The sequence below is a fragment of the Staurois parvus genome, unplaced genomic scaffold, assembly GCF_062004578.1.
Source record: "Staurois parvus isolate SC_StPar_1 unplaced genomic scaffold, SC_StPar_1.0 ptg000165l, whole genome shotgun sequence".
In the NCBI taxonomy this organism is placed as follows: Eukaryota; Metazoa; Chordata; class Amphibia; order Anura; family Ranidae; genus Staurois; species Staurois parvus.
The window spans coordinates 11,875,445-11,902,585 of record NW_028317961.1 but is presented as its reverse complement, the minus strand read 5'-3'; the positions used below and the strand labels follow the sequence as shown (position 1 = coordinate 11,902,585).

The 27,141-nt window shown below is 44.9% G+C and overlaps 1 protein-coding gene across 6 annotated transcripts in view; it reads left to right on the top strand.

Moving 5' to 3' along the window:
• MAP7 (microtubule associated protein 7) overlaps window positions 1–27,141 on the top strand; it is a 245,121-nt gene that overhangs the window by 207,546 nt on the left and 10,434 nt on the right. For all 6 annotated transcript variants that reach the window (XM_089676217.1, XM_089676219.1, XM_089676218.1 and 3 more), the window contains 4 exons: window positions 2,031–2,199; window positions 2,330–2,522; window positions 6,616–6,696; window positions 25,281–25,331. In XM_089676217.1, the coding sequence (XP_089532343.1) occupies window positions 2,031–2,199; window positions 2,330–2,522; window positions 6,616–6,696; window positions 25,281–25,331 (494 nt within the window). The remainder of the gene's footprint in view (window positions 1–2,030; window positions 2,200–2,329; window positions 2,523–6,615; window positions 6,697–25,280; window positions 25,332–27,141) is intronic.

Below are 27,141 nucleotides of genomic sequence, written 5' to 3'. Positions count from 1 at the left end.
AAGCTTCGCCTGAAGCAACCGAAGGAAATGAGGGGGAACCCGCACCGGGAGAGTACGAAAATAATATAACAATTTCGGCAGGACAGTCATTTTCACTGAATGAACCCGCCCTATCCAAGACAGGTGCGGAAATTGCCAGGAATGCAGAAGAGAAGATAAAGAACTAAGCAATGGGTAATAATTCGCAGCAAAGAGGGAGTCATAGGTGGGGGTCAAGCGGATGCCCAAATATTCAAGAGAGGAGGAAGCCCATTTATAAGGGAAGTAGGATTGAAGGCGTGAAACCAAATCGGAATCCAAAGTAATATTAAGAGCGACAGTCTTATCCAAGTTAATACGGAGACCCGAAATCAAAGAGAAGCGCTCAAGAACCTGTTGCAGATTAGGAAGCGTCGTCAGAGGCTTAGTAAGAGTCAAGAGGGCATCGTCCGCAAAAAGATTCAGCTTAAACTCCTGTCCCGCGTATGAAACCCCCGATATATTGCAATCGGTCCGGAGCGCTAAAGCCAGCGGCTCAAGCGCCAGTACAAAAAGCGCCGGGGACAAAGGGCAGCCCTGTCTCGTCCCTCGCCCAATAGGAAAGGGGTTTGAAAAATATCCAGCATATTTAACGGAGGCCGAAGGAGACGAATACAAGGCTTGAATCCAAGAAAGGATAGAATCCCCAAAACCCCAACGAGACAGCACAAACCGCAGATATTCCCAGGATAGAGAGTCAAAAGCTTTATATATGTCTAAGGACAGTAAGAATCCCGGGATTTTCCGCTGTTGCAGAAGATGTATAAGATGGACCACCTTACGAACGTTATCACCCGCCTGCCTCCCAGGGATAAACCCCACTTGGTCCCTGTGGACCAGGCTACGCAAATAGTTATTGATGCGAGAGCTAAGAATCTTGCCCAATATCTTCAGGTCTTCATTAAGAAGAGAAATGGGCCGAAAGGCTTGCGGTTCCTGTACATCCTCGTTCGTCTTAGGAATCATGGCTATATGTGCTCTAAGCGCGTCCGGGGAGGGCAAGGAGCCCTGTCGTAACTCATTGAAATAGGCAGCCAAGAAGGGTGCCAATAGGACCGAGAATTTCTTATAATAGAGACCGGAGTAGCCATCAGGACCCGGGGCCGCGGTGGACCTCAAAGATTTGATGGCTTGGAGCACTTCCGGTACGGTAACACAGGCATTGAGGGCCACCTGTGCCGCCTCGGATAATCCCGGAAGACGAAGATCTTGAAAAAATGCCTCTGCCTGAGACACAGGGAAGGGATCAGGCGTAGTGTAAAGGCGCGAAAGGAAGTCCGAAAATCGGGAAACAATCTGACGGGGATTAGAAGTACATCCACCTGTGGGAAGTCGCAGTCGGATTGGTTTATGGGGTTTCCCCACGGAATTGAGCTTCCTAGCCAGCATCGGGCCCGGTTTATTTGATTGGATTATTTTTAATTTTGTCTTTGTAATAATGTCAGGGATAAAAGAATAAGCAATTATAAAAGGAAAAAGGTAACTGCGTTCATTGTAGTCCACACAAAACTGATATAACGGTTTTGAAAAATGTTGCAGAGGTAAACCACATGACAATTTCTTATCCCACTTTGAACTTTGTTGGGGAGATATGTGAGACAATCCATGCTTCTTTCTGGATTTTTTTCTTATTTATTTCATGGAGAATGTACCATGAGGATCTGGAACACGTATAGATGGGCAGGAGCAACCCAAATTCCCAGTTGGACAACTAACAGCAGAGAAATCTCCCTAACTGAGTTTCCAAACCATATAAGAAACTCAACCCATTATGCCCCACCTATCCTTAAAATATCACTTTTTGTTGGACTGACCCTATTAGAAATAAAATCCTGCTTATATTAGTCTCTGCAGTACAAAAGCTTAAATACAACACTTACTATTAATTTTTTTTATTGATATGCAGTAGTATAATCTGCAGCCTTGTATTGAGAATATTGAATTTGTGAATCCTAATATTTTCATAATAGATGTGACAGTTTTTCATATTGATCCTGTTGATAATTCTACAGTGTTGCCATCTACACCAGTCACACCATCACCTACAGTGTCTAATAAGCCATTTGCTGGGACCAATAACCCAGAAGAAGCAACCAGAATCCTTGCAGAAAAAAGGAGACTTGCTCGAGAACAACGGGAGCGAGAAGACGAGGAAAAGAGGGAAAAAGAGGAGGAAGAACGGTAAATATTATTACGCTACTTTGACATCAGTGGATTAAACATGAATGTGATCTGAAAAAATGGCATATATTGTATTGGATTTGCAAACATTTTAACTATACTGTATATACTAATTAACATCATTTTGTAGGAAAAAGAAGGAGGAATTGGCTCGGCGGAAAGCTGAGGAGAGAGCTAAACGAGAAGAGGAGGCACGACAGCAGGAAGAAGAAAGAAAACTGAAGGAGGAAAAGGAGCTCCAGGAAAGGGAAAAGGTTCTTAAACAGCAGGCAGAGGAGAGAGAACTGAGGGAACGCGAGGAAGCAGAGCGTCTGCAGAAACAAGTATGTCCCAGCTGCAGGCACTCTAAAGTTGGATAGTTTCATACTGTGTTACTACTACCAGGGTCGGACTGACAACTCATGGGGCCCCGGGCAATAGGGGATCATGGGGCCCCTGTGTCCTCACCCACACTCAAAGCACACTCAAAAAAGCCTATAAAAAAGGTAACGGGCAATTCATGGAGCCAACTACTGACCCCGGGCCCTCGGGCAGTGCCCGAGTGCTTGAATGGTCAGTCCGCCCCTGACTACTACAGAATAACACCAAGGTGTAGCAGGTTTATTGCCTCCAGTATTTGTTGTAGTAGTTGTGACAATGAGGATCCTTGATGTTTGATGGTAGAACCCAGATGTAAGCTGGAGTCTCTCAGAGGTATAAGAAGTTAGTGGGTGAATAAAATTGAGTCGTCTGAATATTACCTATGTTACAATGACAGAAATAGTACAAACAAGTGCTGAATGGCATGTTTGCCCCTTCTTCTCTACTTCAACTTTACGGACATCAAATGAAGTAATAGAGATAAGTCAAATAAATATCAAAAACCTGTAATTGCATATGGTTGGGTTTAGGCTATGAGTGCTGCCAGGTGATCACGCTTAAAGGATAAGTTCACCTTTTGGACAAAAAATAATAAACGCACATTTTTTGCAGGTAAAAAAATGAAATGTGCCTGGAAAGCATTGCACCAGTGATCAGTAGATTGCTAATGCCATGCAGATCTCCTGCAGACCTGTCAGAATATCTACTTGCTGTACGGGATGTACGGCCAAGGAGATATTCTGACTGGGAGCTTCAATTAACTACCACGGTGTTCTACAGAGCTGTGGTAGTTCAATGAAAGCTACAAGCCCACAGCCGCTAAGGCTGTCAGGACTTGCAGCTCTTTCAGTCCCGGAAATCCGTAAATGAATGCCGTGTGGGCCGTGCTGTTTTAAAATTTGACAGATAGTATGAGAAAACTTCTACATATTAACGGCGGGCGCAGCTGCAGCATTGGGAACATGTTACATGTTTCACCCTAAAAACAGGCGGAACATGTAACATGTTCCTAAAGGTAAAATTATCCTTTAAACACCTTTGAAACCGATAAGGGCCCATGCACACTGGGCTTAAAATAACACTTCTGCTACAGGAGTTTTGCTTGTAGAAGCAGCTCTATGTTATCATATGTGTCCATGCACAATAAGATGTTTAGCGGCATATTTTAAGCTCAACATTTAGAGGCAGAAAAAAAAATCTTCTGGTTTGCATTTTTGAGAGGAGTTTTCTGGCAGAAAAAAAGCTAAATGCTCCCAAACACCTGTGCAAAAATGCTTTATATGCCAAAAGCACTGATGGCTTTTTAAGACCAGTGTGCATGAACCCTAAAGAGAATTTATGTTATGCACGAATGTTACATTCACTATTATGTTATATGAAAATTTGCACTAAAGCTGGTTTTGAAACATATTCCCAGACACATATTATATCCAAATGTTACTATCTACTGTATATGTCTTTCTTTTACTAATATTTAATACATGACAAAGGATTCCCAGAGCACCATAGCTGAAGATACAGCACAACTGATGCTGCCTGCTTTAAGCTATGATTTGGCTGACTGAATATTTACTCTTAGCAATCTGGTAAGGGACAAGTCATTTTTCTGTCCAATCATTTATTGGTGTGTGTAAATTTCAGTTAGAGGTATTGAGTTACTTAAAGTGTTACTAAACCCACAACAGTAAAATCAGTCTGTATATGCAGTAAAACATACTTGCTATACTCAAACTGGAACTTAAGGGGTTAATCCTATGCATTGTGTAAAAAGGGTGTTTGATCATGTCTTCTCTGATCCTCCCCTTCTTCAGCCGTTCTCCATTTCATCTCCTGATAGAACAGAGCCTCGGGACACTCTGCTCAGGCTCAGTTTGGTGTGTACTGCTAGAGAGTTTTTACTTTTCTTGGGAGGGTGCATGTGATCAGCACAGGGCCAATCAGCACTGTCCAGACAGAGGGTCAGAGGTTATTTAAAAATCATAGGGCAGTGAGAGGAGAAAGGAAACTCCTCTTTCAAGCTTTAACCAACACTGATAGAAGTCACAAGACTGCTCTAACATCTAAAGAGAAAATGTATTTAGCAGTTTATATTTACTAAAATAATTGCATTTCCATATTCTGTGTGCTGCGTGAGACCAGATATAGTGAATGCAGGGTCCTGGGTTTAGTAACACTTTAAAGAGGCTATATGTCAAAAAACGAACTGAGAGACTAGAAAACATTAAACAGCCTTAAGCTCCACCTGTTGGCTCAAAAGGAAACGTGTACAAAACAGTTTTACATTCCCTAAAATGTTTTTTAATGATTCCATAACTGGATTAAATGGTGGCATGTTATATTTGTCCACAATTTAGGTTTAAGTCAATATTGACTCTAAAATGGAACCACAATTATTTAATTTGCAGTTCAGGAAAATTGTTTTTTATTTTAATAAATATAACACACAGATTAGAATTCTTTGTAAAGGTTTACAAGCTTTCATCCCACTGGACTGAAGAGGGTGATTAACCAAATTCTTATTGTTGAAGGATTGACCAGCTCATTTCATGTTTAACTAGAAAACCGCAAAATTTTGGGAGGATAAAAAGAAAAATAGGCTTCAAATGCTACTCACAAAATGTGGTAGATACATCAGATAGATAGATCAGAGGGAAAAGAAGACTACATCCTTTTTTTAGGATAATTTTCACACTTAAATGCTTCAGATCATTAAAGAAATTTTAATATTTCACAAAGATAATACGAGTAAATGCAAAATGCAGTTTTTAAATGATGATTTAATTTATTAAGGGAAAAAGCTGTCCAAACCTTAACGGCATGTTTAAGGTAATAGCACAGCTTCTCAATCGGATTTAAGTCTGGACTTTGACTAGGCCACTTCAAAATCTTAATTATGCTTTTTTGCGCCATTCAGAGGTGGACTTTCTGGTGTTTTGGATCATTGTCCTGCTGCATAACTTAAGTGCTTTTGAGCTTGAGGTCATGAACTGATGGCTGGAAATTCTTCTTCTGGATTTTCTGATAGAGCAGAGAATTCACAGTTCCATCAATTATAGCAAGCTGTCCAGGTCCTGAAGCTGCAAAGCAGCCCCAGACCATCACACTACCACCACCATGTTTCACTGTTGGTATGATGTTCTTTTTATAAAGCGCTGTGTTAGTTTTACACCAGATGTAACGGGACGCACACCTTCCAAAAAGTTAAAATTTTTGTCTCATCAGTTCACAGAATATTTGCCCACCAGTCTTGGAGATAATCAAGATGTTTTTTGGCAAATGTGAGATGAGCCTTTGTGTTCTTTTTGGTCAGCAGTGGCTTTCATCTTGGAACTCTCCCATTGATTCCATTTTTTCCCAGTCTCTTTCTTATTGTTGAATCATGAACATTCATCTTAACTGAGGCAAGTGAGGCCTGCAGTTCTTTAGATGTTGTTCTGGGTTCTGTTATGACGACCTGGATGAGTCGCTATTGTGCTTTTGGTAGGTCAGCCACTGTTCCAAGTTTTCTCCATTTGTGGATAATGGCTCTCACCATTTGCTGGAGTCCCAAAGCCTTAGAAATGGCTTTGTAATCCTTTTGCAGACTGATACATGTCAATTACTTTGTTTCTCATCTGTTCTTGAATTTCTTTAGATCACGGCATGATGTGTTGATTTTTTAGATTTTTTAGTGTGCTTCACTTTGTCAGATAGCTTCTGTTTAAGTGATTTCTTGATTCAGCAAGTCTGGCAGTAATCAGGCCTGGGTGTGGCAAGTGAAATTTAACTCAGCTTTCAAGTGTGACAAATACGCAGAAAAATCAGGAAGGGGGCAAATACTTTTTCACATCACTGTACCCATGCTTAGTGCATTTACTACTTTGTGATTTTGGATTAATGATTTGATATTTAATACATACACGGTGGTAGTGGTGATTGTTTGGATGTAGTGAAGGGTTTTAATAAGTAATGAAATATGTATACCAATGTAATGTATACTTCAATATATAGTATAATTTTATTTCTGTACAAACAAAAACTAGCCAAATTGTAATTGTCTCTTTATAATTGAATTAGAAAAAAGAAGCAGATCGTATAAGATTAGAACGTGAGAAACATTTCCAAAAAGAGGAACAAGAACGCTCTGAGAGGAAGAAGGTAAGCAGTGATTTTGATCCTCGTGTCAATAACATGATTCTTAAGGCTGCTTTCACATTGCTCTGTTGTTGAAATGAGGTAAAACCGCATATGCGGTTTTACTGAGTTTTTACCCCTTTTTCCTCATTATGATGTGTTTTGCAACTGTGAAAAAAGAACACGTGACTCCAAAAACCCAAGTACAGATACACTTATGTGGCATTTTGGCCACCTTTTCCATCATTTCAATGGGCAGGTGTGTTATTGATGCATGTTTTTTTTACCGCACCAAACATACCAAAAATGCAGCAAGCAGGACTTTTGAAAATGCATCTAATTTGCAGTTGAAGTGCTCCATAGGATTTAATGGTCATTGGTAATTGGTAAGGCAGAAACTGATCAGTGTGAAAGCAGCCTAAAGCTGAAGTTTAGTCAAAAAATGATTTTGCTCCTATAAGCAGAAGTCACATCACTTTCCTGTCATGAAATATGTCACACGTTTGTCACGCAGCTGGATCCTGTAGAAGTCTTCTGTGCAGTGATGACAGGCCCTCTTCCTGCTGCTGAACTTTCAAAGCTGAGGGAGTTCCCAGCTCCCAGTCCTCTAAGTTGCAGTGAAAAAAGACAAAGGCAGCCCTACCTTCTTCCCTCATTCTTCCATTGAGAGAAGCTTGTATATTGATTATACTGCTTGTAGCACAATCTCTGAATGGGAGAGTGAATCTAATCCTGCATGAAAGCCTCCCCCATTCAATTATAGCTATTAAATGGGTTGTAACGGCAGAAGATTTTTTACCTTACTTCATAGTAGAGAGCCGGTGACTGACAGTCACTGCAGTCTGCTCAGAGTGGAAAGGAAGGAGAACTGAGTGATTAGCAGTATTTGATTGCTCTGTTCTTAGGGTAGATCTGGTGGGGGACAGCTGCAGCCAGCTAGGTGAGTATGATTTTTTTTCTTCCCTTTAAACTCCTTCACGCTAGAACTTGCAGCAGCAGGAAGAAGACCTGTCATCAAAAAAATTACTTTTTGAGTAAATTTCATCTTCAATATCTGAGGATGAGAAAAGAATATTTATTAATATATATATATATTTTAATAATTCATTGAGGGACATAGGAATGTAGCAATTCTTAGACATTTGTGTTACATTCTGCCTCCTAAAAGAGGTTTAGTCACTGGCTGAAAAACTGTGAAGGTCATCCCCATTTATCGTCATGTCTTTTTTGCTAGTGTCCTAGGAGGTTGGATGCCATTTCCTCAGCTGTGCTTTGAAAAAGCCTTTTTAACCTTATTTTTTTTTTTTTGTCAAGATCCTTTGTATACTGTAAATATTTGTTGCTTTTAGGGCATCAATCAAAACTACCATGAAAGCTGCGTGAGCTGGTCTATACACAGCAGCTATTCAGATTGGTCTATCCTCAGCAACAGCTTTGGAGGCCATATCTGAACCCTGCTGGACTGGAATGTAACTTTCGGGCTTTGCATTGGGGTGCTTTTCAGACCATTGTGTGCTATGTTCGTTAACTGCAGAGTGCTCTCCCATTCTAGAGACCTGGCACAGCCTCTGGAGTGATCCATTTTCTGAAGACTTGTGTAGAAAGTATGTTTCTGGGCGTGGTGAAGCTAGCCTGGAATGTGACCCTCAGTTTCTGGACACTGCATTGTGGTGCTTTCCAGATCTCCATGTACTGTGTTAGATGCAGAGTACTTTCAGGATCAACAGCCATGGCACAGCCTGGATGGTGAGCCAATCTCTGAAAGCTCTCCTAGTGAGCAAGGCTGGTATGGTTGAAGCAATATGGGCTGTCTCACAGTTGGTACCCTTGGGTGCCATCTTTAAAATTTCCCAACTCCACCATTTTCATCAAAAATCACAAAATCGTGTGTTTTTTGCCACAAATCCAAATCGCCTATATGTGGACGGGGCCCCTGAGTCCCCTGCTATACCTGCTGTTGGGAATTTCCTCTATGCAGACTGATAATTCCCTCAAAAGTCCTGGACCCATAGCAGTCTCGCATGTAACTCAGGGAGGATCTCATGTGCTACAGTATTTAGTGAGTCTAGTCATGAAGAAAATAAATAATATGAATGTTTGGCTCTCTCATGCCACTTAATCCTTAAAGGTCTCTCCTCTAAAATAAAAGATAGTGGAATTGTAGGGATAGATTAAGTGGCATGACAGAATAAAACATTTAAATTATGTGTTTTCGGTGCGCATGTGCGGGCGGCCAGAGCGGATGTCCTGCTGACTGCTCCTGGCGATTTAGGGGCGATATGCAACGGCCCCAGGTCACCAGCACCCCGGACACGTACCGGAGCCTTTGGTGGATGCAGTGGGGGCTCTCTCCATGCCCACCCGACCGGCTGGAAAGTCCCGCACTGCAATTAAAGGAGCGGGCAGGGGAGGCAATATGGCGCCCGGCTCCGGCTCCCAGGTGTCAAGGTCCTACCTTTCTTCAGAGCTTGTGCATCTCCATGAGCTGGCCTCCATCTTGGTTTTCTGCAAAGCATGGTGGGAACCTTTATGCCTTCAGGCTTCTGCGGCTCCTCCTCAGAAGGGTGTGGTTGAGCACATTTAAACCTGCTGTCTGCAAGTGTGCTCTGCACTTGTGTCCTGTATGTTGCCCTGTTGCAAGCTCTTGTGTTGTTCCCATTGCTCTCCTGGTAACCGACTCGGCTTGGACAAGACTACTCTCTGCGTTAACCCTTTATCTGACCTCCCGTTGTTGAACCCGGCCCGTGACCTGAGTCTTCTTTGCCTACCGTCTAGTACTGTCTGCTCCATTGTTATTGACCCGGCTTGTCTGACTACTCTACTCGTGATCCCATCTAGCTCCCACCAGCTGTACACCATTGGCGGCAGTCGTTATCGCAGCTGGGGTCACTCGGGGGCCGCGACCTGGTCTCAGGCTGCGTCAAGTCCATCCCCACCATCAGGGGCCCTGGTGAAGGGTAGCCTGGGGCTTAGACTCCGCGCCCTGAGGGACTCTGGTCTGTGGGTAGTGGCTGTCGTCAGTTGCAGCGTGACCGTACCATAGGCCTGCCTGCCCATTCCATCGTTCCTGCCCTGACATTACACAAGTGCCATGAATCCTGACGGTGCAGGTACGCCTTCGATCCCTATGTTACTCGCCAGACTCGACCAACAGGATCGCTTGTTGGATCAGTTCGCTCAGGCGTTGCAGGCTCTGCTTGCACGCACAGCGCACCTTACCCCTGGGGCTATTAGGCCAGTTGTTACTCCGGTGGACTCTCCCACTGTTGCTCGGTTGTTGCACCTACCTCTGCATCTGTTGCGGAACCCGCGGTACCCAGAGGTATGACTGGTTCTGCCCCTCTTCCTCAGCGCTTTGGGGGGGAACCGAGTCAGTGTCGTGGTTTTCTTAACCAAGTGGGGATTTACTTTGAATTAATACCTCACGCTTTCCCTACTGAGAGGGCAAAAGTGGGCTTCCTAATCTCGCTGCTCTCTGATAGGACCTTGGCCTGGGCTAATCCCTTATGGGAGAGGAATGACCCGGTGATTCACGTGTTTACCCGTTTCGTTGCCTCCTTCCGTACGGTATTCGACGTACCCGCTCGCTCCGCTTCTGCTGCCAAATTGCTCATGTCCATGCGTCAGGGTTCACGAACCGTTGCCGAGTACGCCATCGAATTTCGTACTTTGGCGGCAGAGGTGGGTTGGAACAATGAGGCTCTAGTGGCTGCTTTCTCTCATGGTCTCTCTGATGCGTTGAAGGACGAGATTGCAGCCAAAGAACTGCCTGTGGAGTTAGAGGCACTCATCTCCTTCCTAATCTTGATTGACACCAGGCTCAGAGAGAGGCCTTCATTTAAGGAGCGGCTGCGGAGGCCTCCTAACCGTTTGGCGCCTACGTTCTCTGTCCCACCCGTGCCTCCCTCTCCTCCCATGCCTCCTGGGGATGGTTTGTCTGGTAGTGAGCCCATGCAGCTGGGGTTTGCTCGCCTTTCCGAGGGGGTGCGGGCCTCTCGGCGTCGGGAGGGTCGCTGCCTGTACTGTGGACTCGGGGGGCATTTTCGGCAGTCCTGTCCGGTCCGTCCGGGAAACGCCCGCACCTGAGATCCTGTCGGGGGCAGATCTTGGGTGGAGTTTCCTCGTCCCCGGTTTCCCGTAAAGATAAACCGCTTATCACCGTTGTCCTCTCTTGGGCAGGAGGCTCGGTGACGGCCCAGGCGCTGGTAGACTCTGGGGCTGGCGGTTTGTTTATGGACAGTTCGTTTGTGGCCCAGTACTCCATTCCTCTGCAGGCTCGAGAGACTCCATTGGTTCTTGAGGCGATAGATGGCAGGCCCTTGCAGCCATCGCAGGTTACCCACGAGACCCTGCCGGTGGAGGTAGCTATTGGGGCTGTTCACAGGGAATTGGCCTGTTTCCAGGTAATTTCTTCCCCGCACTACTCCGTGGTTTTGGGCTATCCCTGGCTTCAGAGGCACAATCCGACCTTTGATTGGCGATCGGCCGAGATTCTCTCATGGTCACCACGGTGTGGGGCTGGTTGCATCCGTGGTCCGGTTAAGGTGCTGTGCACCTCCTCGGACTCTGTGCTGCCCACTGAATATGGGGAGTACCTGGACGTGTTTGACAAGGTGCGCACCGGTGCCCTGCCTCCTCATCGTCCATACGATTGTGCCATAACCTTACAAACTGGTGCTACTCCTCCGCGTGGCAGGGTGTATCCTCTTTCGGTGGCAGAGAATCAGGCCATGGAGGAATACGTTGCGGATGCGCTTTCCCGGGGGCACATTCGCAAGTCTACGTCTCCAGCAGGAGCTGGGTTTTTTTTTGTGAAAAAGAAGGGAGGTGAGCTGAGACCCTGCATTGATTTTAGGGGTCTCAATCGGATCACGATTAAAAATGCTTATCCTATTCCGTTGATCACCGAGTTGTTTGACCGCCTCAAGGGAGCAACGGTCTTTACTAAGCTCGACCTTAGGGCTGCCTACAACCTTGTACGGATCAAGGAGGGCGATGAGTGGAAGACCGCGGTCAACACCAGAACCGGCCACTATGAATACCTGGTTATGCCCTTTGGGTTGTGTAACGCACCCGCGGTCTTTCAGGAGTTTATTAACGATGTCTTACGTGACTTGTTGCAGCAGTGCGTGGTGGTTTACTTGGACGACATCCTGGTTTACTCTGCGTCTATGGAGACTCATATCCAGGATGTTAAGCGGGTGCTGCAACGGTTACGTGAAAACGAGCTTTTCTGTAAGCTCGAGAAGTGTGAATTTCACCAATCCCAGGTTGCCTTTTTAGGCTACATCATTTAACCGATGGGTTTTTCTATGGACCCTGAGAAGGTTTCAGCGGTTCTGCAGTGGCCTCGTCCCAGTGGTCTTCGGTTCATTCAGCGCTTTTTGGGATTTGCCAACTATTATCGGACGTTTATCAGGAACTTTTCCACATTGGCAAAGCCTCTCTCAGATCTGACCAAGAAGGGCAGTAACCCTCACGAGTGGTCACCCGAGGCCATCTCAGCTTTCAAGGCTCTGAAAGCCGCCTTCACTTCGGCCCCAATTCTGTCTCATCCCAATCCTGGGTTGCCTTTTGTTCTCGAGGTTGATGCATCTGAGACAGGAGTAGGCGCCCTCTTGTCCCAGCGTCGGTCACCCGAGGGACCCCTACTTCCTTGTGGGTTCTACTCCAAGAAGCTTTCCTCTGCAGAGTGCAACTACCAGATTGGAGACAGGGAGTTGTTGGCCATTATTCTGGCTCTCAAGGAATGGAGGCACCTGCTTGAGGGTTCTGTGGTCCCGGTCCTAGTTCTCACTGACCACAAGAACCTCACATATCTCTCGGAGGCTAAGAGGTTGACACCCCGTCAGGCCAGGTGGGCTCTGTTTTTGTCACGTTTTAACTATGTGGTCTCTTACTTGCCTGGTTCCAAGAATGTCAGGGCTGATGCCTTGTCGCGGCAATACTCTGAGCTGTCCAGGGAGGACACTGAGCCGACCTCGGTCATTCCTCCAAACCAGATCCTGGCTGCCATTCGTACCAACCTGACTTCTCCCCTTGGGGAGCAGATTTTGGCGGCTCAAACTAACGCTCCCCCTGAGAGACCTGCTGGAAGATGTTTTGTACCTGAGGGATTGCGTACCCGCTTGCTACGTACCTACCATAATGCCAAGACTGCCGGTCATCCTGGTAGGAACCAATTGTCCTGGGTCGTTTCTCGGTTATTCTGGTGGCCATCTCTCCGTTCTGACATCGCCTCATATGTAGCAGCTTGTTCGGTCTGTGCCTAGAATAAATCTCCTCGGCACCTTCCATTGGGCCTTCTGCAACCCATTCCCAATGGGGAGCGTCCCTGGTCACACCTGGGAATGGATTTTATTGTGGATCTTCCTGCGTCTCAAGGTCATACGGTCATTCTTATGGTGATCGATCGTTTTTCTAAGATGTGCCATTGCGTTCCATTCAAGAAATTGCCGACTGCACAGGAACTGGCTACGGTTTTCGCCAAGGAGATCTTTCGCTTGCACGGGTTGCCCAAGGTGATTGTCTCGGACCGTGGGAGCCAGTTTGTGTCCAGGTTCTGGCGCGCCTTCTGCTCCCAGTTGGGTATCGAGCTTTCCTTCTCTTCGGCCTACCACCCTCAGTCCAATGGGGCTGCGGAGCGTTCCAACCAGGCCCTGGAACAATTCCTTCGTTGCTATATATCGGATCATCAGGACAACTGGGCCGATCTCCTGCCATGGGCAGAGTTTGCGAGGAACTCGGCTGTCAACTCCTCCTCTGGGATGTCCCCCTTCATGGCCAACTATGGGTTCCAACCCGCTGTATTGCCTGAGTTGTTCTCTCCACAGGACATTCCGGCTGTGGATAACCACCTGGCTGCTCTGCGCTCCTCATGGGGGCAGATTCAGAGGTCCTTGAAGGACTCAGCACAGCGCCAGAAGCTCCAGGCTGATCGTAGACGGTTGCCCGCTCCCTCATACCAGGTCGGAGATCGGGTGTGGTTGTCCACTCGCAACCTCAAGCTTCGGGTGCCCACACCAAAGCTGGCCCCCCGTTTTGTTGGTCCTTTCCGCATTCTTCGCAGGGTGAACCCGGTTGCCTATGCCCTTGCTCTTCCTCCTGGGATGCACATCTCCAATGTCTTCCACGTATCCCTGTTGAAACCTCTGATCTGTAATCGCTTTACTGCCTCTCTGCCTCGTCCTCGTCCTATCAGGGTCAACGGTCATGAGGAGTATGAGGTGAGCCGCATCTTGGATTCTCAGTTGGTCCGCGGTCGGGTACAGTTTTTGGTCCATTGGCGTGGTTATGGTCCCGAGGAACGTTCCTGGGTTCCTTCCGCGGATGTTCATGCTCCTGCCCTCCTCCGCGCTTTTCACGCCCGATTTCCTCAGAAACCTTTTGTGGAGCCACGGAGGGGGAGGGGCCCTTGAGGAGGAGGTACTGTCAAGGTCCTACCTTTCTTCAGAGCTTGTGCATCTCCATGAGCTGGCCTCCATCTTGGTTTTCTGCAAAGCATGGTGGGAACCTTTATGCCTTCAGGCTTCTGCGGCTCCTCCTCAGAAGGGTGTGGTTGAGCACATTTAAACCTGCTGTCTGCAAGTGTGCTCTGCACTTGTGTCCTGTATGTTGCCCTGTTGCAAGCTCTTGTGTTGTTCCCATTGCTCTCCTGGTAACCGACTCGGCTTGGACAAGACTACTCTCTGCGTTAACCCTTTATCTGACCTCCCGTTGTTGAACCCGGCCCTTGACCTGAGTCTTCTTTGCCTACCGTCTAGTACTGTCTGCTCCATTGTTATTGACCCGGCTTGTCTGACTACTCTACTCGTGATCCCATCTAGCTCCCACCAGCTGTACGCCATTGGCGGCAGTCGTTATCGCAGCTGGGGTCACTCGGGGGCCGCGACCTGGTCTCAGGCTGCGTCAAGTCCATCCCCACCATCAGGGGCCCTGGTGAAGGGTAGCCTGGGGCTTAGACTCCGCGCCCTGAGGGACTCTGGTCTGTGGGTAGTGGCTGTCGTCAGTCGCAGCGTGACCGTACCATAGGCCTGCCTGCCCATTCCATCGTTCCTGCCCTGACACCAGGCTTCTTCGGCTGCTGAGGGATCAAGGCGGCGCTCACAGAGAGCTTCTCCTTCCTCTGACCCTGGATACCAGAATGACAGCTCCTCTACAGGATGTGGCTCACGTGAGTGTTCTCTCTGCACTTTCTGGATTTTTTCCTAGCCCTAACAGGCCTCCTTTACAGGCTGCAATCCTTTCTCTGGGCCACGACTCCCACACTTCCTCCATGCTAGACAGGGAGATGGCGGACATTTTCATTAGTCAATCAGGCAGGCAATATTCCACTCTAGATGGTCCTGTGGACTCTCCTGTCCTTCCTCCTGCAGTCCCACACTATTCTGGTGATTCCATACTTATTGCACGTTTTGCTGATTTACTGCAGCGGGAATTAGATAAAGCTACCACTAAATTGGCCTCTGACCTGAAACAGGATTTTTGGGAATTGGGGGATTGCCTCAAGAAGATTGAATCATCAAAGTTCATAACACAGTCCACAGAGTGACTCAAAATTCTAGCATGATTGCCAATTTACAGGATCGCTTAGATAACACTTAGAATAAAATTGATGATCTTGAGAATCGGGTCAGATGGGGCAACTTCAGAATTAGAGGTCTCCCAAAACAGTAAAAGATATTGAACCCCTTCCCTTATTCATTCAGCGGATCCGAAAATTGATGACATTCATCTGGAAATAGATCGTGTCCACAGGGCCTTGGCCTCGGGCATAATCGTGAAAACCGCATTTTTTCACAGTTAAAGAATCAGTGATGCGTTACGCTAGGGAACATCCAGATCTAGAAGTGGAGGGACACCGGATTCAAGTTTTCACAGACATCTCTCAAACTACCATCCAAAAGAAAAGGGCCTTCAAACCACTACTCTCACCGTTGATCCAGAGGGATATTCGCTATCGATGGAATTATCCGTTTCGTTTGCAATTTCTTTATAATGGCAAATCCTTTTATGTTCTCTGAGGGGGAAAGACTTCTGCTGAATTTGGGTTTTATCTCCCTTAGTCCTGCCTCTCGGAACCTGCCCAAAACTAATGGACCCCCCCACTATCACCTCTGTGGTCTCCGGCCCCCAGGAAGAAATTCGCTGCTGCAACATTACACCGGGTGCCTTGAAGTCTTGGTTCATTAATGTGTGTTCATTTTCTGACGGAGGTCTCTCAGTGGCCCCATTGTGGGGCATTGGCCTCTGTACGCAAACTGGTTGCTGATTCTTTTTGCTATATTTTGGTAACATATTCTGGTGGCTTTAAAAGTTTTCTGGATGTTACATGTAGACCCCGGGATGCCGGGAAACGTCTATGCATACTCCCTATTTCAAAGACTATCTCCATTGTTTGACTTTGTGGAGACTCTTTCGGTCCTTGACCTAGCTTCTGAGATATTGGTATTTTGTTATCTTACGTTACGTATTGTTAATCACTCTGCAGTTAGATGCGGGCCTCTCTTCGGCCTTAGCGTCCTTGGTTGCTCTCTTTTCTTCTTTTTCCTTTTCCTACTTTCTTCTCTTTTTTTCTGTCCAAGAGTCATCCTGGGAATTTTGTCCTGCCTCGGGCTGCTTGACAATGTACATGGCTAGGTGGGTTGTCTGATTGTGTTTTTGTCACTTGCTTCCCATGTCTAGCCAAAAACAAGGCTTTGTTATGATCCGATTGCTGTTCCATAACGTCTAAAGGTTGGGCTCCTTTTTTAAGCGACTCAAAATATTCTCCCATTATAAGTCTTTGGGAGCAGATATTGTGGCCTTACAGGAAACACATTTTGCCCCTTCCTTTACTCCCAGATATATTCATAGGAATTTTATGACTTGTTTCTTTGCTAATGCCTCCGAAAAAAAGAGAGGGATGGCACTCTGCTTTTCTAAATAGTTATCATTTACTGACACTAAAGTTTTAAGGGATAGGGAGGGATGGTATCTTCTGGTAAAGGGTCATTTAGAGGGTAATATGGTGTCTTTTCTTATCTATTATGCCCCTAATATGAACCAGATGGCCTTTTTCCGTTCTCTTTTCAAGTCTCTGTTTAATGAACTAGAGGGAAATGTGATCTTGGCAGGGGACTCAAATCTGGCCTTAGACCATATCCTCGATAAATCCCATGTAATTAAACTTAAATTGCCTTCTAAGCAAAGCTGTGAATTCGCGCAGCTTTTATATCACTATCACCTAATGGATGCGTGAAGCGAGGCCAATACCACTTCTAGAGACTACTCCCACTTTTCAAGGGCTCATAGTCATTATTCCCGTATAGACCATATTTTCTTCCCCTCAGACACGATCACTAAGTTGCATTCAGCTAAAATTATATTGACAACTTGGTCGGACCATGACCCCTGTACTTGTAACTCTTTCTAATTTGACGGTTAAAATGGTTCAACCACACTAGCGATTAAACGAGTCCTTACTAAGTGATGAAGCCAGTTGCTTGGAAGTGGGTGAACATCTCAAGTCCTATCTTTCAATTAACAAAGCGAAAGACACAAATCCCTCCATTAATTGGCAGCCCATAAAGCCTCCGTTCGAGGTGTTTTTATCTAGCTGTCCTCCAGAATTAAAAAAAATCCTGCGAAGGGTTGATCTCTACCAAATCTAGAGAATATGAATCTTTAGCTGCCCAACATAAAATTACCCGACCTCGGATCTTTTAGCTAGGGTGGAACACGCTCGGCTGGAGCTTAACCTATGCCTTACCACAAAGGCAGAAAAGCAACTGCGTTTGATGAATCATATATATTTCACGTGGAGGGATAGACCGGGTTCTCTTCTTGCACAAAAGCTTACCCCTAAATTTACTAACACAGCACTACCTAAACTCCGGCAGACGGAGGGTACGATCATGCAGGATCCTCTGCAGGTCCTTTGGGAATTTCATGATTTTTATGCTTCTTTATATAGTCCCCCGCAGCCAGCAGAACCCTGTTCTATTCAATCCTTCCTAGAGTCCTTGCCTGTCCTTTCCCTTACTGAAGCCCATAAAAAACTTATGGAACAACCCTAAAAACTATTAAATCACTACCATTGCATAAATCCCTAGGCCCTGACAGCCTCCCCAACCACTACAAAATTCTGTGAACATTTACTTCCTCATATGACACTATACTTTAATTCAATGTGAGAGGAAAGTGTTAGATGAGAACAAGGCATATATTAGTGTTATTCCTAAACCCCACAAAGATTCCACTGATGTTCATAATTACTGTCCTATTTCATAAATTAATTGCAACCTGAAAATTTTAACAAAACTCCTAGCTGTACACCTTAACTCCTTTCTGGCACAATATATTTATAAAGATCAGTCAGGATTTATTTAGGGTCGTCAAACATTTGACCAGATTCGTAGATCTATTACCCTGATATCTGCTGCCCATTTCAACTGGGATGTTCCTCTCTTTAGGGCACTTTTATTTCTTTCTGTGGACCTTCATAAGGCCTTTGATAGACTGACATGGAAATATCTATTCACTACCCTGGAGGCCTTTGGCTTTGGTCTGACGTTTCTTGCTCTGTTATGTTTGCTATATGCTAACCCCTCCGCCCAGGTCTCCATCAAAGGCTACACATCATCGGTGTTCCCTATCCGCAGAGGGCATAGACAGGGCTTTCCACTTTCCCTGCTGCTTTTTGCACTAGCAATTGAACCCTTGGCTCTGGCATTTCGGTCTTATCCCCAAATTCATGGCGTCCATTGCGGCGAACAGGAACATAAATGTGCCCTATTTGCTGATGATGTTCTTATGTATATTACTTCTCCTTTGATTCCAAATTTACTATCTTTATTGTGCCAATTCTCTGCTCTTTCCAGGCTCTCCCTTAATTTCCAAAAAACGACTGCCCTTAATGTTTCTTTCCCATATCTGATGAACAGCAGCTTAGAACGTCTTATGATTTTCAATGGGCAAATAGATCTTTACCCTACTTAGGTGTACACCTCACCAAATCCATTGAGACACTTTATCAGACTAATTATCCTCCCCTCTGTGAAACACTTATGAACGATCTCCATTGTTGAGTTGATTATTCCTTGCCCTGGTTTGGTAGAGTCAACTCATTCAAAATGACATTTCTGCCTTGATTACTCTATTACTTCTGGACCTTGCTTATAGCGATTCTGCTACAAGACTTGCGGCTTTTACAAGCTGAGGTTCTTCGTTTTATTTGGAATAATAGATGGCCTCGGATGAACCAGAAAACGTTATATGCTTCTAGATCGCGGGGTGGTATTGGCCTTCCTAATCTCCACACATATTGCCAAGCAGCGCAGATTGCCCAACTAGCTTATACTACGGTTGGGGGACATACTCCCCATTGGATTAATGTAGAAGCTCTTTCCTGTTTCCCTTTGGCTATTGGGGTGTTACTCTGACTTCCTAGTCGATTACGTCCTCCTATATTGTGCCCCACGTTGTCGTTCTCCTTGGCAGTTTGGGACAGGGTATGCCACCGCAAGTCACTGGCATCACCACATACACCTATTGCTCCGATTTTTTGCAACCCTGAATTTGTGCCTGGATTAACACCGGCCCTTTTTCGATGGTGGATTAATAAGGGCTTGCTGCAGATAGGAGACTATCTTAATGGTGCTTGTATACATTCTCTGCAATATTTTAAAGACAAGTTAAATGTGCCTACTACTGAAATCTTTAGATACTATCAGATTTATCAGCTCGAAGCTCGCTTTATTGGACGAGTCACATTTGCTCACCGCCTTCGAACTCTCCTGCAGGAACAGGGATTCCCCAAAGGGCTGGGTTTCTGCAGTATATGCTCTCCTCACTGATCCGAATTGTAAACTTCCTTACATGGAACATTGGAAAAAGATTTAGCTGTTAACTATGAATTATCGGATTGGCAAGATATTGCCTTGGCACTGTCTAAAATTGCTATTAATACTACCTTAATTGAAGCTAATTATAAAACTGTGTTGAGATGGTATCTGGTGCCTACCCGGATTGCGAAGATGCATCTGTCTGCCTCTGCGCTGTGTTTCCAGCATTGTGGCCAGATTGGGTCTATGATTCACATCTGGTGGCAATGTAACTAGATTTTGGATTTGAATGTTCAATTTGGTAAACTCAGTGACGAGTTTATATATTCGCAGATCCCTGGAGATGGCGCTCTTTCACAAATTTCCAGATAATGTTCCCAAGAAATCTCAAAAATTGATTTCCTATATGTTTCTGGCAGCGAGAATTACTATAGCTAGACACTGAAGACAATCAGTCATTCCACTTGACTATGTTAAAAAGAAACTTAATTGGATCATGATTAACGACAAACTCACCTGTGTCCTACACAATAGTTCGAAGAAATTCGATCACACATGGAACCTGTGGATCCAATACCTTTCTGTGCCTTAATGATCCTCATCTGGACTTTCCTTTCTACTCTTTCTTTTGCTCTCTTTACTCTGTTTGTATTGCTCTGCATTGTATTCTCTATGTTAGCAAGACGAGATATACTTGACCTCAAATTGGCCACGATTTATGCCACTTAACTGCAATAACTTGTCCTAACTGCCACTTGTTGCTGCAGACTTTATTGTTTGATGTTTCTTAGTGTATATACGATGGCACGTTATTCATTAATATTGTTTGCTTTACTTATGTCTTTTTCTTTTATAAAACTACTCAATAAAAGCCATTGAAATATAAATTGTGTGTTTTCGCCAATACTAAGCTCACTTAACCTTCCTGGCGGTAATCCCGAGTGTAGCTCGGGGTTAATTTCAGTACCAAAAGTGGTAACCCTGAGCAATACTCGGGATTACACTGCAGTGATCCCTCGAGCCTTGTCTTGTCCCACGATCCCACGAGGTCCTCCTGCTGTGTCCGTTGGCCGATGCTGGCATCCGTCTTCTGGGTTCCAATCCCTGCGAACGTCGGGATGTACGGGGGGCGGAACTGGCGGGAGATTCAAAAAAGTCAAAATTTTACATACACACAATCCACTGTAATCTCGTATTACATTACTGTATCAAACCATTTCACCTAAATTTTGTCCAGTGCCCTGCCTGCACTTTTACCATTCTTTCTGCCTGGAAACTGAGAATCGTCCATGGCGTCTAAAAAGTGTCCCTTTAGGTCAAAGGCAGTTTTAGACCAGCTAGAATACAGTGATAGTGAATTAGAACCACTTGCAGAATTAAGTGATAATGATTTGTGGGGAAATTCATCATCAGACACTGAAAACGATTTTGCGACTTTGCTCAGTGATGTGCGAACATGGCACTCTATTTCAAATTTCAGTGTTTTTGGTTTGATTACATTATTGAATTAAATTTATTATTATATTATTATTTTTTATAATTATTATATTATAATTTATGAGGAACCTTAGAGATGTCTAGTGTTGGTAACAATCAGTCACCATTGATCTAGGCTGACCAGCTTTGATCCTCACTGAAGCACTCTGCTTCCTCTGGATTAGTAAAATCTTCCCTAGTAGCCTTGGTACCCCATCTACAGGGCTAGTGCAGTACTGGGGGCTTGCCTTCTTTGCATTACCCTTCCCGCTGCAGGCCCTGCATAGGGTTTTCCCTGTCAGGTTCTAGTCACACCTTCAGGTGTCCTTGTGGATGACTCTGCTCAGCCGGCTGGAGTTGCTGTGCCAGTATGTTGTTGTCGTCTCCCACTCCTGTCTTTTTGTGCTGAGGTGTACGTCTTTCACCCCCTTTTTATTCCTTCTCCATTGGGGTTGTCACCAACTTCTTAGGACTTTTTAGGATTCTTTTTTTGCTCTGAGCATCAGGTTAATCCTCTGTGACCACCTCTGGGTATTTAGCACTTCCTCTGTCCTGTTAAAACTTAGAGTGGTTGTAAAGGCGCAAGGTTTTTTTACCTTCATGCATTCTAAAACCTTCTCTGTGTAGCATTCCCCCCTAATTCTCAACTAAGCCCCCTCTCAGTCCAGTGATGTGCACTGGAGTCTCGGCTATCCCGGGACTCCCTCTGCTCATTGGCTGAGACAGCAGCAGGAGGCATTGGCTCCTGCTGCTGTCAATCACAGTTAGTGAGCCAATGAGAAGAGAGGGGGGGCAGGGCTGAGCCCGCAGCTCAGTAAGTGCATGGACACACAGAGCAACAGCTGGGGAGTGTGTGTCCTTGGGTGCCCCCATACAAAACTGCTTGCTGTGTGGATACCGACAGGAGGAAGGGGCCAGGAGTGCCGGCGGGGGATCTGAGAAGAAGAGGGTCTGGGCTGCTCTGTGCAAAACCACTCCATAGAGCAGGTAAGTATAGACATATTTGTTACTATAAGAAAAAAAAAAAGATAAGCCTTTAGAATCACTCTAAGCTCTTCTGCTTCTGATTCAGGCATTGGTCCTTCTGGGTGTTAGAAATGGTTTCTGGTTCTATCCCAGTTTCATTAGTGCCTGCTGCCCACCCCTCAATTGGACTGCTTTTGGGCATCCCAATTGTCTAACAATTAACACATTCCTCTATTCATCAATGGATAATAAGATTTTTATACTTACCATAAAATCTTTTTGTTGGAGTCCATTGAGGGACATAGGTCCCACCCGTCTTTGTTTGTTGGTCTTATGTACTGCTTTCCCACAAAACTGAGGCATTGTGATTAGAGGTACAGTTATATGGGGGCTGTCCATAAATCCATAAATGTTTTGTTTTTTTTCTTTTTGTTTTCCAGTGCTGTTAAAATGAATACGTTCCTGTGTCCCTTAATAGGCTCCAAGGAAAGGATTTTATAGTAATTACAAAATCCTCTTTTCTAGCTTAAATGGAAACCTGCCCTTTACATACAATAAAAAAGTCTCTTGACCATACTGCAATTCCCTCATTTTAGTGGGAAGTGGGCTTTAGTTGGTAATACCATTATACAAATAAAAAACAGATATTGCACCCAGACTGACCCCCCTCCCCCCATACAAGTAAATATCCATGTATAAGCAACTTAGAAGGCATTTGCAAACAAGCCAGACAAAACAAAACCAAGACACTTTCCCTTAAAGAAATTACAAGCAAGCCTGATGACACAAAAGCAAGACGCTTTCCCCTAAAGCATACTGCTGTTCTTTTGTTTATGGGTCTGGTGCCCATGTACATGAACCATAACAGTTGGTTTAGGGGCTATCTATTGTTTACAAGAGGCTGTTTGGGCGAAGGGACTGTTGACTTGCTTATGATCCTGGTTCCCATGTACACGAACTCTAGACCAGGGGTCTCCAAACTTTCTAAATAAAGGGCCAGTTTACTATCCTTCAGGTGTTTGGGGGGCTGGACTGTGGTCATTGGGATCAGAAATTGTCCTGACATCAGTGGGAGTAAACAATACATCTTTGGTATTAGAAGGAGGAATAGCGCCCCATTGTTGGTGTCAGTGGGAGGAATAGTGCCTCATTGTTGGTGTCTGTGGGAGGAATAATGCCCTATAATTCATGTCAGTAGAGGGAATAGTGCCCTATCATTCATATCAGTAGGAGGAATAGTGCTCTATCATTCATGTCAGTAGAAGGAAAAGTGCTCGATCATTGGTGTCAGTGGGAGGAATAGAGCCCTATCATTCATCTCAGTAGAAGGAATAGTGCTCTATCATTCATGTCAGTGGGAGGAATAGTGCCCTATCATTGGTGTCAGCGGGAGGAATAGTGCCCTATCATTGGTGTCAGTGGGAGGAATAGTGCCCTATCATTGGTGTCAGTGGGAGGAATAGTGCCCTGTCATTGATGTTAGTGGAAGGAAATGTGCCTCATTGTTGGTATCAATGAGAGGAATCTAGCCCGGTTGTTGGTGTCAGCTGGAGGAACAGTGCCCTGTCATTGGTGTCAGCGAGAAGAATACTGCTCCATCATTGGTGTCAATGGGAGGAATAGTGCCCGATCATTTGTGTCAGTGGGAGGAATAGGGCCCCATTATTGGTGTCAGCGGGAGGAATAGAGCCCCATCATTGGTGTCAGTTGGAGGAATAGTGCCCTATCGTTGGTGTCAGTGGGAGGAATAGTGCCCCATCGTTGGTGTCAGTGGGAGGAATAGTGCCCTATCATTGGTGTCAGTGGGAGGAATATTGCCCTATCATTGGTTTCAGTGGGAGGAATAGTGCCCTATCATTGGTGTCAGTGGGAGGAATAGTGCCCTGTCATTGATGTTAGTGGAATGAAATGTGCCTCATTGTTGGTGTCAATGAGAGGAATCTAGCCCGGTTGTTGGTGTCAGCGGAAGGAATAGTGCCCTGTCATTGGTGTCAGCGGGAAGAATAGTGCCCAATCATTGGTGTCAGTGGGAGGAATAGAGCCCCATTATTGGTGTCAGTGGGAGGAATAGAGCCCCATTATTGGTGTCAGTGGGAGGAATAGAGCTCCATCATTGGTGTCAGTTGGAGGAATAGAGCCCCATCATTGGTGTCAGTTGGAGGAATAGAGCCCCATTGTTGGTGTGAGTGGGAGGAATAGTGCCCCATTGTTGGTGTCAGTGGGAAGAATAGTGCCCTATCATTGGTGTCAGTGGGAGGAATAGTGCCCTATCATTGGTGTCAGTAGGAAGAATAGTGTCCCATCATTGGTGTCAGTGGGAGGAATAGAGCCCCATCATTGGTGTCAATTGGAGGAATAGAGCCCCATCATTGGTGTCAGTTGGAGGAATAGAGCCCCATTGTTGGTGTGAGTGGGAGGAATAGTGCCCCATTGTTGGTGTCAGTGGGAAGAATAGTGCCCTATCATTGGTGTCAGTGGGAGGAATAGTGCCCTATCATTGGTGTCAGTAGGAAGAATAGTGTCCTATCATTGATGTTAGTGGGAGGAAAAGTGCCTCGTTGTTGTCAGTAGCATAAATTATGCCCCATTGTTGGTGTCAGTGGGAGGAAAAGATAAAATCAAGCAAAGGGTCGCAGATTGGAGACCACTGCTCTAGTCGTAGGATGAGGGGCTATCTATTGTTTACAAGAGGTTGTTGGAGGAAGGGCTGTTAATGTCAAGTTGAATTCATCTAATTATTAAACATATAAAAATCTTTGCATTCATCAGCATGGAAGCTGCTCATGGAGCACACTTCTTGACTTTACAAACCTGACAAAGATCTGAAACATAAGGTGAAGTTAAGTTGACCCCTTAGTGTCAGCAGCAGAAAAAAGTAAAAGATTTGGAGTGGCCATCATCATTTCCTGACCTCCATATCATTGAGCTGCTTTGGGGTGATCTCAGATATGCAGTTCATGCATTTTTACCGCATTAGAAAATAAAGGGATTAATTTACAACGATCACAAAAGACTGCAAGCCATCATTGATGCTAAAGGCATTCAGTACAGAATATTCAAAACTAAGGGTTTGCAAACTCTTGAACAGAACCATTTTATTCTTTGCTTTCTTGCCATGATTTGTGACTGTGCTATTCTGTGCTGCCTAAGAGTTTCATTTGGATCACATTAAAAATCAGAGAAATGTGTTTTGTCTGATCACTCATACCTCTGCGAGGAGTATGTAAAACCTATAAGCACAAATGTAAGTGCCTAATTGTGAAGGCATTATGCATAGAATTGAATGACACTGAAAACATATTTTCTGAGGTTTTAACAAGACTACTTTGCAATATTTTACAGCGACTGGAGGAGATCATGAAGCGAACGAGGCGCAGTGAACCTGGGGATAAGGTAAAATCAATTTTTACATAAAGACACAGCTAAAATAATATAAAAACATTTCAGAAAAAAATTTGAAGATTACTTGTTACCTTTAATACTTATAATGTACACACAGCACAATTGGAATTTGATTTCAATGAGTGCTGTGGGTGGAAACCCATGGGTATGCATGCCAAGGACATTCAGTTTATTGCATCTCTAATGGAACTCTATCCAACACTTAGATTTACTTTTTGCATAGAATTGGAAGGATTGCAAGTTGTTTTTATTGCTGTTTGTGTCCCTATTGGGATGGTTTCCTTTCTTTTCCCGTCCTAAAGACATCCAAGGTACTGCTCTTAGCATTTTTTGCTGTTTCCATTTTTTCATTGCATTCCCCATGTATTCCTTCGGTGCAGGTGACCTGCCACTCTGGTGATTTCAGACAGCAGTAAACCCTAACAGAGAATCTTCCATATTTTACTGTATCCAAATGTTAAATACAAATTATATATATATATATATATATATATATATATACACACACACACACACAGTTGCAAGAAAAAGTATGTGAACCCCTTGGGATTACGTGGAGTTTTGCATGAATTGGGCATAAAATGTGCTCTGCACGTCATCTAAGTCACAACAATAGAAGAACACAGTCTGCTGAATATAATACTACACAAACATTAGATGTTGCCATGGTTTAATTGCACATAACATGTAAACATTCACAGTGCAGGGAGGAAAAAGTATGTGAACCTTTGGACTTAATAACTGGTTGACCCTCCTTTGGCAGCAATAACTTCAACCAAACGTTTCCTGTAGTTGCAGATCAGACCTGCACAACGATCTGGAGTAATTTTGGACCACTCCTCTTCACAAAACTGTTTCAGTGTAGCAATATTCTTGGGATATCTGGTGTGATTCGCTCTCTTAAGGTTCAAAGCTCAAAGCAAAGGGAAAAGCTCCACAGCATTTCAATCGGGTTGAGGTCAGGACTCTGATTGGGCCACTCCAGAAGGCGTATTCTGTGCTGTTGCAGCCATTGTTTTGTTGAATTACTTGTATGCTTTGGGTCATTGTCTTGTTGCATCACCCATCCTCTGCGGAGCTTCAGTTGGCGGACAGATGGTCGTACGTTTTCCTGCAAAATGTCTTGATAAACTCTGGAATTCGTTTTCCCATCAATGACAACAATCCGTCCAGGCCCTGAGGCAGCAAAGCAGCCCCAAACCATGATGATCCCTCCGCCATGTTTTACAGTGGGGATGAGGTTTTGATGTTGGTGTGCTGTGCCTTCTTTTCTCCACACATAGTGTTGTGTGTTCTTCCCAAACAACTCAATCTTGGTTTCATCTGTCCACAGTATATTTTGCCAGTAGTGCTGTGGAACATCCAGGTGCTCTTTTGCAAACTTCAAACGTGCTGCAATATTCTTTTTGGACAGCAATGGCTTCCTCTGTGGTGTCCTCCCATGTACTCCATTCTTGTTTAATGTTTTCCTTATTGTAGATGTGTCAACAAAAATGTTAGCATGTGCCAGAGATTTCTGTAGGTTTTTAGCTGACACTCTGGGATTCTTCTTTACCTCATGCAGCATTCTGCACTGTGCTCTTACAGTCATTTTTACAGGACGACCACGCCTAGGGAGAGTAGCAACAGTGCTAAACTTTCTCCATTTGTAGACAGTCTCTCTTACCGTGGACACATGAACATCAAGGCTTTTGGAGATACTTTTGTAACCCTTTCCAGCTTCATGCAAGTCAACAATTCTTGATCGTAGGTCTTCTGAGAGCTCTTTTCTGCGAGGCATGGTTCACATCAGACAGTGCTT